Source organism: Trachypithecus francoisi, unplaced genomic scaffold (genome assembly GCF_009764315.1).
Source record: "Trachypithecus francoisi isolate TF-2019V2 unplaced genomic scaffold, Tfra_2.0 Lachesis_group20, whole genome shotgun sequence".
NCBI lineage: Eukaryota > Metazoa > Chordata > Mammalia > Primates > Cercopithecidae > Trachypithecus > Trachypithecus francoisi.
The window spans coordinates 16622077-16636294 of NW_022681466.1; the positions used below are offsets into that span (position 1 = coordinate 16622077).

The 14218-nt window shown below is 48.0% G+C and overlaps 1 protein-coding gene and 1 pseudogene across 1 annotated transcript; both read left to right on the top strand.

Moving 5' to 3' along the window:
• Positions 1 to 9870: 9870 nt before the first annotated feature.
• On the top strand, positions 9871 to 12875 carry LOC117066909 (annotated as a pseudogene).
• On the top strand, positions 10519 to 11139 carry LOC117066910 (glycine cleavage system H protein, mitochondrial-like). The gene has a single exon (XM_033182839.1). It carries the CDS (start codon positions 10585 to 10587, stop codon positions 11104 to 11106), a length of 522 nt encoding a protein of 173 aa, XP_033038730.1. The 5' UTR covers positions 10519 to 10584; the 3' UTR covers positions 11107 to 11139.
• Positions 12876 to 14218: the final 1343 nt, after the last annotated feature.

Sequence of the window (14218 nt, forward strand, 5' to 3'; positions counted from 1 at the left end):
GTGTAAAATGGGTCTCACGGGGCTAAAATCCAGGTTCCAGCAGGGCTGTGCTCCTATCTGGAGAGACCACGTATTCTCGCCTTTTGCAGATCCTAGAAGTGGCCTGCATTCCTTGGCTTGTGACCCCTTCCATCTTCTCTCATGGCACCCCCTTGACTCACCCTTCTACCCCTCTCTTCCACATCTAAGGACCCTTAAATGTGATGATATTGGGTTCCCCTAATCCACTTGGATTATTCTGGATAATCCAGAATGATCTTCACATCTCAGGATTCTTAATGTAATCACACCTGCAAAGTCCCTTTTGCCACATAAGGTAAGATAAGGTAACATTCACAGGTTTCAGGGATGTGGATGTCAACATCTGTGGACCATTATTCTGTCTACCACATTTTATGATCTCTAATGCTCCCCATTCTTCTCCAGCCTCCCGTTCCTCCTTTTCACCTACAGGGCTCTGTTTGTTCTGTCCCTGTTGCCCTCCTGCAGGGTCCAGATGGCCTTTCCTGAAATAGAGGTACGGGTATCCTGGCATGTGGGGCTGTTGGGAGGTTTAGATTAATGTTTATGAGTGCTTAGAACAGTGTCTGGTGCACAGTAGGGCTACAAAAGTGGTTGCTAGCTGCCACTGCTGCCGTTAACGTGCTCACAGGCATGCCCTCCTTGGGAATGGGACTTCTGCTTCACAATTGGCCTTCCTAAAGGGTGCCTACTTGTTTTTAAGCTCGAACAGTTCAAAAACAGCCAGTAACTTGGAAAAGCTTTCTAGAAACTATCAACTACTGCCGGGTGTGGTGGTTCACACTTGTAATCCCAGCACTTTGGGAGGCCAAGATGGGCGGATCACCTGAGGTCAGGAGTTTGAGACCAGCCTGACCAACATAGCGAAACCCCGTCTCTACTAAAAATACAAAAATTAGCTGGTCATGGTGGCGCATGCCTATAATCCCAGCAACTCAGGAGGCTGAGGCAGGAGAATCGCTTGAACCCCAGAGGTGGAGGTTGTGGTTAAGTGAGATGGCCCCACTGCACTCCAGTCTGGGCCACAGAGCGAGACTCCGTCTCAAAAAGAAAGAAAGAAAGAAAGAAACTTTATCAACCAGTATTTCTTTAAGTGTCCACCTGCATCAGCATCTCCTGGGGTGCTTTTCAAAGCACACTTGACTGTTCTTCACACTAAAGTTTGTGAACCTCAGTCTGAAGCTCCAGCATTTGGGAGTTTATAATTTGCAACCAGAAAAAAAAAAAGAAGAGCCCCATCCCACTGCCTCGCTCAGCCCCTCTGCTGCTAACAACACACTCACTGCAGGGCCAGGAGCTGAAGTCTTCCTTGAAGGATGTTCAGCAAGCCTGGGGCCTTCCTCGGGGATCTGCCATTGAATGCTAGCGAAGGACTTGTCCCAAGAACAGGGGTTGAAGGCAGGAAATGGATGGGAGGGAGGTAGACAGTGACTATCTGACCAATGGCATTTATCCTTTTGGAGGTCCCTGACCCGCTCAAGAACCTGGTGAAAGCCAAAGGTCTCTTCTCATACCTGGGCACCAGGTATGGGCAGCTGGCCTGATGCCTACTGAGAGAAAAAGAGGAAGATGGAGCCCCCAGACAGACCGTGGTCCAACCTGTCCCTCTGCTGGCCTTAGTATGAGCAGAGGATGCAAAAGCCAGAAAGAGGCCCAACTGTCAAACCTTCAGGACATGTGAAGTAGAGCTTGGTGTGAGTTCAGCTCCCGCCCTGGGACTCCTCAGTTGGTGTTGAGGAAACTTCTAAGCCCTAGAACCTGCAAAGACCCCAGGCCCTGCTGTTTAATGAATGGAAAGAATCTTCTTCCCTCCTTTTGAGGCATTCCAGGCCTTTCCAGAGCCCACCCGAAACTTAAATAAGCACCCCACGGGGATGGTGTGTATCCAGCACTAAAATAAACTTAAATAATATCCCAGAAAATTATAAATTATGCATTTAGGAATCGGAATGTGAGAGGCAGGGTTTTCTCTTCCTCTATTATAGCTTTCATGAAAGGGAGACAAATAATAAAGCTCCCCCAGGCTAAAGTTAGAGTCGACATATAGTTTACACCAGAAAATATACACTTAGGTATCCATTTCGAATGCATGTACTTCCAGTGCGAAATCCTTTCAGTGACCACAAGCTCCTTAAAGCCAAAGCCAAGAGCAGGGAGGTCTCTGTGTGGTCCAAATGCTCAGGAAGGAAGGAAAGTAGCATCTATTGAACGTTTACCACCCACCTGGCACATAGCTCACACCCTCTTACAACGTCCTCACGACTACACTGTGAAATCTTTTTTTTTTTTCTTTTTTTTTTTTTTGAGGCAGTCTCATTCACTCTGCACTCACCCAAGCCCAGTGCAGTGGTGTGATCTCGGCTCACTGCAACCTCCACCTCCCAAGTTCAAGCAATTCTCCTGCCTCAGCCTCCACAGTAGCTGGGACTACAGGCATGCGCCACCACGCCCAGCTAATTTTTTGTATTTTTTTTAGTAGAAATGCGGTTTCACCACATTGGCCAGGCTGGTCTCGAACTCCTGACCTCATGTGATCCACCCACCTCAGCCTCCCAAATGCTAGGATTACAGGCATGAGCCACCATGCCCGGCGAAATCAAATTTATTAGCTCCATTTTTCAAGTGGAGGAAACTGAAACTGGGAATGGACAAGTAACTTGCCCAGCACAGTGGGGAACAATACCTTGAGCCTGAAGCCAATTTCCCTAATGATTTATTTGCCTAGTCACTTATTTCATCTTCAGCATCCTAGTTTTCCCTACTCTTTTGGGTATTTGAAGAACTCTATTAAAAGCTCATCTAAAGATAAACATTTTTGGCTGAGTACAGTGGCTCAGGCCTGTACCAGCACTTTGGGAGGCCAAGGCGGGCGGATCACTTAAGTCTCGGAGTTCCAGTCCAGCCTGGCCAACATGGTGAAACCCCGTCTCTACTCAAAATACAAAAATTAGTCAGGTGTGGTAGCAGGTGCCTGTAATCCTAGCTACTTAGGAGGCTGAGGAAGGAGAATCGCTTGAACCCAGGAGACAGAGTTTGCAGTGAGCTGAGATCGCACCACTGCACTCCAGCCTGGGCAATAGAGCAAGACTCTGTCTCAAAAAAAAAAAAAATCCCACAGATGCCTGGGCTTCACTCCAGACCAGATGAACCCAAATCCTTCAGGGTGGGGCCAAGCATCAGCATTTTCACCTATTCTCCAGGAGCTTCCACACCTCAAGGTCTGAAACCCACTTCTCTATGACATCTCTTGGAGGGGGGTTGTCTGCATGTCCTATCTCACCTCCTGATGCCCCTCCACTGGCCCTTGGGGACTCAGAATCAAGGAATGGGTTAGGAGTCCCAGCCACTGCCTCTGGATGGTTACCATACCTCCCACCCTCTATTTCTGCCCTCATTTTATAGATGGTGAGTGTGGCTGCCCAGGGACTGCTAGGTGATTGGAGCTCAATCATCCCCTCCCAGTAGAGGGCCATTTTTTCTTGAGAAGTGCAGGTTTGCTGGATTAACAAGCTTGTTAACAAGCCTTGATGGATTAACAAGCCAGGGATTAACCCCTGGCTTCCCAGGGGTTAATGCCGTTCCCTCAGAGGTTGCCAGTCTGAGGGTGCTGTCCCCACCGTGCCCCTGTTGGCCTGAGGAGTCTCCTGCTTAGCTGGCCATTTATGCCCCTGCTGTCCTGGCTGCATTGGGTGGGTAGGGGCTGCTTCTTTGCACTCTGGTGTCTCCCCTGCTGGGTGACCTTGGGAAGGTCACTTAACCCCTCTGAGCCTTAGTATTACCCTGCAAAATAGAAAGGATGGTGCCCACCTCAGAAGGATATTATGAGGATTAAATAGGTCTCTACCCACTCTCAGAACGCCCTAAGTTTTTCATTCAAAGTATGTACATTAATCACTGTTTAATGTTTGTCTCTAGCTGGACTAAGAGAACCACTAGGGCCAGGCCTGTGTCCATGTCCCAGAATCTTAACACAGGGCCTGGCACCTCGTAGTTGCTCATAGACCCCTTGTTGAATAAATGAATAAGGACGGGCCAGGCGAGGAATGGAGTCTGTTGTCAATGAGTCTTAATCCCCTTCCTTTACTTCCCTAAAATACTTCCAGAACAACCTTCGCAGATGTACATTCTTTTGTTACCAGTCATGCATGTCAGCAACTTCCTTCACCCAACTTCCTTCAAACAAAGGTACCCACCACACACTCACTGGCCTTCTCAGTGGTCTTCTGGTGGGAACAGATGTGGCTTCATTAGTGGCCGGGCAGAAGCATGGATATCAGAGACTTAAGGGGTACCAATCCAGCAGGTTAAGATGGCTGGGTAGCAAGCCACCCCAAAGTTGGTGGCATAAAACAACAACCATTTTATTAGGCTCACAGATTCAGAGGTTTAAGAATTTGACTAGGGCCCAATAGGGTGGTCTCTCTCTGCTCTCCAATGTCTAGGGCCTGGGTTGTGAAGACTCAAATGGCTGGAGGTGGCTGGAAAGGCTGAGGGCTGAAATCACCTGGGGGCTTCTTCCCTCACATGCCTGGTGCCTGGACTGAGACGTCTCAGTGGGGACTGTCAACCAGAGTGCCTTCACATGGCCCCTCTATGTAGTTTGGGCTTCCTCACAGTATGGTGGCCTTGGGATAGTTGAACTTTTTACCCAGAGGCTCAGGACTCCAAAGGCAAGTGTTCCATTAACAAAGGCAGAAGCTGATGGCCTGAGATGACTTAGGCTTGGAAGTCATATAGCATCACTTCTCGGTACTCAATTAATTGAAGCAGCCTCTTGGCAGAATAAACCTGCCAATATTCAAAGAAAAGAGAGAGACAGACCCTACCGCTCAATGGGAAGACTATCAAAGAATTTGTGACCATGTTTTAAGACTATCACACATACCCTGCTGGTTGCAGTTGCATGTGCTAGAACCCGAGACAAGGCCTGGTTCAGGAGGAGGGCTCAGGGGAGGTTTACCAAGTCCCAGGCTCTTGGCCCAATGTTGCCACTCACTCATGCTGTGTGGCCTTAGGCAAGTCTTTTCCACCTTCTTGACCTCCATTTCCCCATGTGACATTCAGGGAATAAAATGCTGCAAGATCAACCTCTGATATGGTCAGGCTTTGTGTCCCCACCCAAGTCTCATCTTGAATTATAATTTCCAGGTGTTGAGGGAGAGAGCTGCTGGATGGTGACTGGATCATGAGGGTGGTTCCCCCATGCTGTTCTGGTGATAGTGAGTGAGTTCTCATGAGATCTGATGGTTTTATAAGCGGCTCTTCCCCTTCACTTCCTACACACTCTCTCTCACCTGCCACCATGTAAGACATGCCTTTTCCCCTTCCGCCATGACTGTAAGTTTCCTGAGGCCTCCCCAGCCATGAGGAACTATGAGTCAATTAAACCTCTTTTCTTTATAAATTACCCAGTCTCAGGTATTTCTTTATAGCAGTGTGAAAATGGACAAATGTAACTCCTTTCCTTGTTGCGGGAGACCCTCCCCATCATGCACATACATAGCTCACCAGGGTGACAAAGATCAAAATGGGGTTGGCGGTGGCACCAACAGAATCCTCCCAACCGATTGGGAAAATATGAGTGCAAAGGAGACTGTGTCCACTGTCCATCGGGAACCCTGAGTGGGTGGAACCCTGTTCTATCATGGCACTCAGTGTCAATCAGAGCCTTCCTGGGTCCCTACAGTATGAGGGTCCAGCTAGTTTTCCAATGCTTCCAATAGAAGGTGCTGGGCAGGGCCTGCTGGGCTGAGAGGGCCTCAGGTGCAGGGTCAGGAGCACACAGAGTGTGTGGGCTAATTACTACAGAAAACAAAAGATGTGGATATAGCAGACACCAACAAGATGGGGTGACCATGCCCAAGAGGCTAGTGAAGACAGATACTGATGACCATGGCTCAGCTCTCCCCCTCCTCCAGCTCCCCTCCTATGGCACAGAAGCCACTAGAACTAAGTACATGCCCTGACAAGGGAAGTTGAGGCAATTTGGAATAGATTGAATTTAAGTCTGACATGACTGACTTCAGCTGACATTGATTATAAATAAATGGTTTTGGCAGTTGGACAGAATGGGGAGTCTCTAGGAGAAACAGAGAAAAATGAAGCTGCATTTTTAGAGACCCCAAGATTTGTAGCTAATTCATTTCTTCTTTCTGCTTAGCAAGGGACTGGCTGAGATCTCAGGCCTTTCCAGCTGTGACATCCACTGTGGCTCTGATCCCCAGGCTTTATGACTCTGCTGCTGCTACCACTGCAACCCAGGGGACTGCCAGAGTGTGTGCAGGTCACATCCCAGTGGAGCTCTGCCTGAACCAGCACTGAAAAATGGTTTACCCCTGAGTCATTCAGACAATTGATATTGTTGAGAAACCACGGCGTGTAGGCCCTAGGCTGGGCATCGTGCCTGCTTCTGGGGACAGTCAATTGAGTAAGACACTGGCCTCATCTTCAACGTGTTTACAATCCTGTGGCAACAAACAATTAGAAGCCACTGGTTCTAGGACCTTAATTAGGAATTTCTCCTGATTACTGCTTTTGTTAAGAATTGACATGAACACATCTCCAGCCAATCAGTCAACAAATATTTACTGAGCACCTACTATGTGCCAGGCTCTATTTTAGGTATTTGGGGTACATCAGTGAACAAATAAACAATAGAAATATAAATAAATGAGCCTTCAAGGCCTGCTTTTATCTCTCTGCCCATCTCAGTCCTGGGGAAATAAATGTGGGTGCTTCAAGCTAAACAACCAAATGATCACCTTTTTTTTGAGACAGGGTCTCCTGTTGTCCAGGCTGAAGTGAAGTGGTGCAAACACAGCTCACTGCATCCTCAACCTCCTGTACTCAAGCAATCCTTGCACTTCAGCCTCCCGTGTAGATGGGGTCACAGGCATGTGCCACTACACCAGGCTGATTTTTAAATTTTTTGTTAAGAAAAGGTCTCACCATGTTGCCCATGCTGGTCTCAAACTCCTGGGCTCAAGTGATTTTCCCACCTCTGCCTCCCAAAGCACTGAGATTAGAGGTATAAGCCACCGCAACAGGCCATGATCAACCTAATTCTAAGGCATTTCCCACCCCCACCCTCATTCCCTGAACTCCCATCCTCCTTTGATCCTCAGTCAAGGCCAACTTCAAAAACTCCTTGGTAATCAGCTGGGAGCTTGCAGGTCCCAGACCTTCAGCAGCTTGTGGGAATGTCCCACGAGGAACATTTTTTTTTTTTTGTCAAAAGAATGCCAGGAGTTTAATTACTGTGTGGCCCATGGAGGTGATTTCCATTTATCAGCCAGAACCCAGACAGATCCTAGGAAGGCCCGTTGTGTGAGGCTGTGGTCGCTGTGGCCTGCTCTCACTAGCAAAGGATAACCCTGGGGCCTGCGCCCTGGGCAGGGGCAGCAGGAATGCTTTGAATGCTTCCCCTGCATGTGGCCTTGGGTTTTACCACTGGCTACAGCGGGTGGTTTAATTAATAAATGTCTACTGCTTGTCATTTATCATTAGCAAAACAGGAGGGGTTGGAGGTGGGGGCAGCCAAGAGGGCAGGGAAGCTTTCTCCAAACAAGGTGCACCGATAAATTAAAGCTGTACCCATCAGTCTCACAGGCTGACTGCTGTTGTACAGCCCCACGTTGCTTTCCTCTGGTTCAGAGGCCAGTCTCATCTTTCTGAAGGGCTTTGCAGCAGCTGTAGGGGGTTTCAGCTATGATTGTGTCTCCCTTGTCAAATCTCAGCAAAGGACTGTGTTGTGTGGTATGGAGGAGAGAGAGCAGCATGTGCCCAGGGAACTGGTTCCCATCGGCGCTGCAAACTGAAACTCTATGGTGGATCCAGCCTGAGGCTGGATTTTTGTTTGGCTTCAATGGCATTTGACAAATTGGAAATTTTTACATAAAAATTCAGGTTTCCGGTTTCTATTGAAAAAGGAAAGTGAGGCAAAACCAAACCCTCTTTTTCAGTATGGCAACAAGCAGCTGATGGCCGGGCAGGGCAGCCATGTGAGGTTGTGTGAGTTGTGCACTGCACAAAAGCACCTAGCAGAAGGGGCAAATGGAGGCTGAATCTAGGCCAGTTTGTCTTTCCAGCAGAAGCCCTGTAGGCAGGACGAGGGCCTTCCACTTTCCCACGACTGCCAACAATCCCTGCTACTTTACTCACCTACTCTATTCATGTATGTTACCAATCTGAGCTCGGTAAGTACTTGGTGTTTTCATTCGTAGTATATATTCAGGGCACTATTTCATCTTCTCTATATGAGAGATGCCTCTTCAACCTTCAAGGCTCAGCTCAACTCATAGAAGCTCCCTGGTGGTACCCTCCTCTGTATTTTCTCAACAGCAACCCAGACTGCTATTATAACACCCAGCACACCCTTGTGCTCTAATTTGTTAGTCTGTTTCCGGCAGACTTTGAGCCCCTTGAAGATAGATTGTACCATTTCTACTTTTCCTCTGCCTGGCACATAATGGGCACTAAATCAGTAGGGCTGAATGAATGGGTTTATGGCCAAATGTGCCAGGCAAGGGAGGCCTCCAAAAGGCTGCCTAAAATCCCAAGCCAGGAAGGGTTAATGAAAGATTTTAACTTTGGGGTTTTGAAAGACCCTAGACTCCTAGGTTTCTTCTGTTGGACACTCTATGGGGCACTTAAAATCCTGAGCCATGCTGATTTTGGGATTTCCTCTGACCAGAAGGCTGAATGTTTAAGACTTTTCACATTCGCTTGTTCTGTTGTAAGGAGCTAGTAAGAGCTCAGCCTGGCCTCTGCCAAAACCACTTTTAAAGGAATAGCAGACACAGTGCAGCCAACAGAGGCTGCAGGGAAGAAGGATGGCTGTGACTCTGCAGAGCAATTCTGGGATCCTGGAACCTGAAATACATCCCCTCCCCAGAAATTTAGCCTGAAATTTCTTTAACCAAGATCAAAAGGTGAACCTTCCTTCTAATAATCAGAGAGGACTGAATGTGTTCTGAAAAAAAGAGACACACTGGTCTAAATTATTTCCAACTAATGTGCAAATGACTGATAGAGGTTTTTTTGTTGTTGTTTTGTTTTTGTTGATTTTTCCTTTTTTCCCCTAAATGCTAGTTTGGTGCCAGGGTAAAAAGAGTTATAAAAGAGCAACACCAAGGCGGGTGGATCACGAGGTCAGGAGTTCGATACCAGCCTGGCCAACATGGTGAAACCCCATCTCTACTAAAAATACAAAAAATTAGCTGGGCGTGGTGGCACGCGCCTGTAATCCCAGCTACTCCGAGGCTGAGGCAGGAGAATCACTTGAACCCGGGAGGCAGAGGTTGCAGTGAGCCCAGATCGCGCCATTGCACTCCAGCCTGGCGACAGTGCAAGGCTCTGTCTTAAAAAAAAAAAAAAAAAGCAATTAAGCCCTCTCGCCTAGTTTCTCCTTTGTCCTCCAGACCCTCGCGGCCGCCGGCGTTCGTGGTTCGCGCCCCCGCTTCCTCCGCCCTGCTGACTCGCCGCTTCCTCCTGGGCCCCATCGCCCCGAACGCGGGACTGCGCTTCCCGGCAGGCGCCGCGGCTAAGGATTTGGCGGCGGCACCCCGAGAGTCCGGGTGAGGGGGCTTTGTGCGCTGCGGTGGCTGCCAGCACGGTGGCGGAGGCCCAGGGACTGTGCACAGGTCGCCGCGAAGAGGCGTGCCATTTCCCAGCCGAGCGTCGAGGACCCTGCTGCCCAGGCCGGGCTGCCAGACGTAGGCTCCTCTCTGGCGGCAGCGGGGGCGCGGCGACCCCAGTCTCTCGGCCTCCCCTTCCCACCCCACCTCCCGAGGCTTCCTCCTGCTGCAGCACGCCTGGCCTGACCCGGCTGTGGCCGTCCTCGATCTCCGTGTCCCTCCTGTGATTGCATTGACACGGCCGGGGCGTTAGAACGGGACAAGCTGAAGGCCCGATGAGAGAAAGGGAAAGTTAAGAATGCTGGAGCAGAACAATGGATTTCTGTTTCTCTTTCATGCAAGGGATCATGGGAAACACAGTTCAACAACCACCTCAACTCATTGACTCCACCAGCATCCATCAGGAGGATGCCTTTGATAACAACAGTGACATTGCTGAAAATGGTGGCCAGACACCATATGAAGCTACCTTGCAGCAAAGCTTTCAGTACTCACCTACAACACATCTTCCTTCACTCACAAATGGCTACCTACCATCAATCAGCATGTATGAAACTCAAACCAAATACCAGTCGTATAATCGATATCCTAATGGGTCAGCCAATGGCTTTGGTGCAGTTAGAAACTTTTAGCCCCACTAACTATTACCATTCAGAAATTCTAAACACAAGACCACATGAAATTCTAGAAAAACCTTCCCCTCCACAGCCACCACTCCCCTCCTTCAGTACCACAAACTGTGATTCCAAAGAAGACTGGCTCACCTGAAGTTAAACTAAAAATAACCAAAACTATCCAGAATGGCAGGAAATTGTTCAAATCTTCCCTTTGTGGAGACCTTTTAAATGAAGTACAGGCGGCCCCTCCCCGCCCCGCCTCCCGGCGCGGGTGGCCGAGGCGTAGCGCTGCGACCCCCGTCCCTGCGAACATGGCGCTGCGAGTGGTGCGGAGCGTGCGGGACCTGCTCTGCACCCTGCGCGCGGTCCCGTCCCCCGCAGCGCCCTGCCCTCTGAGGCCCTGGCAGTTGGGGGCGGGCGCCGTCCGGACACTGCGCACGCGACCCGCTCTGCTTTCGGTGCGTAAATTCACAGAGAAACATGAATGGATAACAATAGAAAATGGTATTGGAACAGTGGGAATCAGCAATTTTGCACAGGAAGCATTGGGAGATGTTGTTTACTGTAGTCTACCTGAAGTTGGGACAAAATTGAACAAACAAGATGAGTTTGGTGCTTTGGAAAGTGTGAAAGCTGCTAGTGAACTCTATTCTCCTTTATCAGGAGAAGTAACTGAAATTAATGAAGCTCTTGCAGAAAATCCAGGACTTGTAAACAAATCTTGTTATGAAGATGGTTGGCTGATCAAGATGACACTGAGTAACCCTTCAGAACTAGATGAACTTATGAGTGAAGAAGCATATGAGAAACACATCAAATCTATTGAGGAGTGAAAATGGAACCCCTAAATAAACTAGTATGAAATACCGCAAAAATAAATAAATAAATAAATGAAGTACAGGCAAATGAAGTACACGAAGTCAAAGCATGAAAGCAGAAAAGAAAAGAGGAAAAAACCCAAAAAACATGACTCATCAAGATCTGAAGAGCGCAAGTCACACAAAATCCCCAAATTAGAACCAGAGGAACAAAATAGACCAAATGAGAGGGTTGACACCATATCAGAAAAACCAAGGGAAGATCCAGTACTAAAAGAGGAAGCCCCAGTTCAGCCAATACTATCTTCTGTTCCAACAACAGAAGTGTCTACTGGTGTTAAATTTCAGGTTGGTGATCTTGTGTGGTCCAGGGTGGGAACCTATCCGTGGTGACCTTGTATGGATTCAAGTGATCCCCAGCTTGAGGTTCATACCAAAATTAACACAAGAGGTGCCGGAGAATATCATGTCCAGTGTTTTAGCAAACAGCCAGAGAGGGCGTGGGTTCATAAAAAATGGGTACAGGAGTATAAAGATCATAAAAGCAGTATGAAGAATTACTGGCTGAGGCAACCAAACAAGCCAGCAATCACTCTGAGAAACAAAAGATTCGGAAACCCTGACCTCAGAGAGAACATGCTCAATGGGATTTTGGCATTGCCCATGCAGAGAAAGCATTGAAAATGACTTGAGAAGAAAGAATAGAATAGCATACTTTTATCTATATTGATAAACAACCTGAAGAGGGTTTATCCCAAGCAAAAAAGAATGTTGGGGCCGGGCGCGGTGGCTCACGCCGGTAATCCCAACACTTTGGGAGGCCGAGGAGGGTGGATCACGAGGTCAGGAGATCCCAGCTAACACAGTGAAACCCCGTCTCTACTAAAAAAAAAAATGCAAAAAAATTAGCCGGACCTAGTGGTGTGCGCCTGTAGTCCCAGCTACTCCTGAGGCTGAGGCAGGAGAATGGCATGAACCCAGGAGGCGGAGCTTGCAGTGAGCGGAGATCGCACCACTGCACTCCAGCCTGGGCAAAAGAGTGAGACGCCCTCTCAAAAAAAAAAAAAAAAAAAGAATGCTGTCTCCAAAGCCGAAGTTAAAAAAAACCTGATGACCAAGATCTGTGCTTTGTACTCAGCCAGAACAGACCAATGCAGGGGAGATGGCCTCCTCACTCTCAAGTACTGACATTCGGAGACACAGCCAGAGGCAGCACACAAGTGTGGACGAGGAAGAGCCACCTCCTGTTAAAATAGCCTGGAAAACTGTGGCAGCAAGGAAATCCTACCAGCTTCCATTACAATGCACAAAGGGAGCCTGGATTTGCAGAATTGTAACATGTCTCCTGCTGTGAAAATTGAACAAGTGTTTGCTCTTCAGAAAGCTACAGAGGAAGGGAAATTAATCAATTTGTTTATTCAACAAAGGGAATTGGTAACAAAACAGAAATAAGCGTCAGGGGGCAAGAGAGGCTTATAATTTCTAGACCAAATCAGAGAAATGAAAAGCCAACGCAGAATATATCATCTCTTGAAGCAACATCTGGTTCTACAGGCTCAGCAGAAAAGAAGCAACAGACAAGATCAATTAGAACTCGTTCTGAATCAGAGAAGTCCACTGAGGTTGTGCCAAAGAAGAAGATAAAAAAGGAGCAGGTTGAAACAGTTCCTCAGGCTGCAGTAAAGACCGGATTACAGGAAGGGTCAGCAGACTGGGGAGTGCAGGGCTCTGTCAGATTCAGTGACAGCTCCGTCTCCACAGCGGTTGAGGAAACTGTAGACTGAGATTCCTGTACAATTTCATCCCAGAAACTCCAGACTTGTAGTCTCCACGCAAGATTTCTTTGTCTGTTGGCAGCTTGATAAACAGTTTCTTTGTTTTCGATTTTGATTTTGCCAATCATCATTATTGGCATTTTCCTGCCTGGTTTCTTCTTCAAGACTCTGGACAATTGCTTTAACATTCAAATGATTTTTTTTTTTCAGTTTGAGCTGGATGGGTACAGCTTAAATCATGGGTCCAGCCTAAAAACCACCATTTAACTTACACTCATCAATTTCAACATGGATTGTATTTTGTTTTTTGTTTTTATTTATTTTAATTTTTTTTTTTTTTGAGACGGAGTCTTGCTCTGTTACCCAAGCTGGAGTGCAGTGGCGCAATCTCAGCTCACTGCAACCTCTGCCTCCCAGGTTCAAGCAATTCTCCTGCCTCAGGCTCCTGAGTAGCTGGAATTACAGGCACGTGCCACGCCCGGCTCATTTTATTTTATTTTTTGTATTTTTAGTAGAGACTGGGTTTCACCATGTTGGTCAGGCTAGTCTCGAACTCCTGACCTCGTGATCTGCCCACCTCGGCCTCCCAAAGTGCTGGGATTACAGGCATGAGCCACCGCCCCCGGCCAATTTTTTTGTTTTTAAATAAAGCATGATTAGTGCACATCTGCCAAAAAACAACAACAAAAAGCAAATTCTGAAAGAGAGCCCTGCAATGGGGAAAGAGGATGGGGAAAGAGGTGCCCAAAGGGAAGTGTGGAGTTTAGGAAAGACCAAAGTTAGCTCAGGATTTCCCCTAGAGCCTGGAGGTGGGGGAATTGTATTGAGATAAAGGAGCACCAGGCACATCTCTCTGGAGCTGACACACAGACCTCTGGGTAATGATTTCAAGCAGGAGCAGCAGGCAAGACCCACTAAGGGTGCCAGAAACAGCAAAATTGGGTGGGTAGATACACAGTCTACCTGGACTGGAGTAGAAAAGGGGAGGATAAAGAAGACAGTACTCACCCCACACACATTTGCTGTGGACTTACTATGTGCAGGGAGCCATGCCCAGTCCTGAGTTCAGTCTCCTGTTAGAAAAGTTTCATCAGAGCCTGAGGGAGAGCAGATTTCCACAAACCCATCAATAACACTTAATGTGCAGTACATTCTGGGCTCAAACCCTGAAGGTGCCTTGAAAAGGCTTGTAAGCTGGGGGTATAGTCCCCTGCCTGAGGAAGGATACCACAGGCTGGGCATAGCTCCACTGGCCCTTCTCAGGGTGGTTTTCTAGACCCCATTATTTTAAATTGCAACAACCAGCACTTCTGATCCTTTGTCCTATTTTTCTGAGCACCACTTACCCCTTT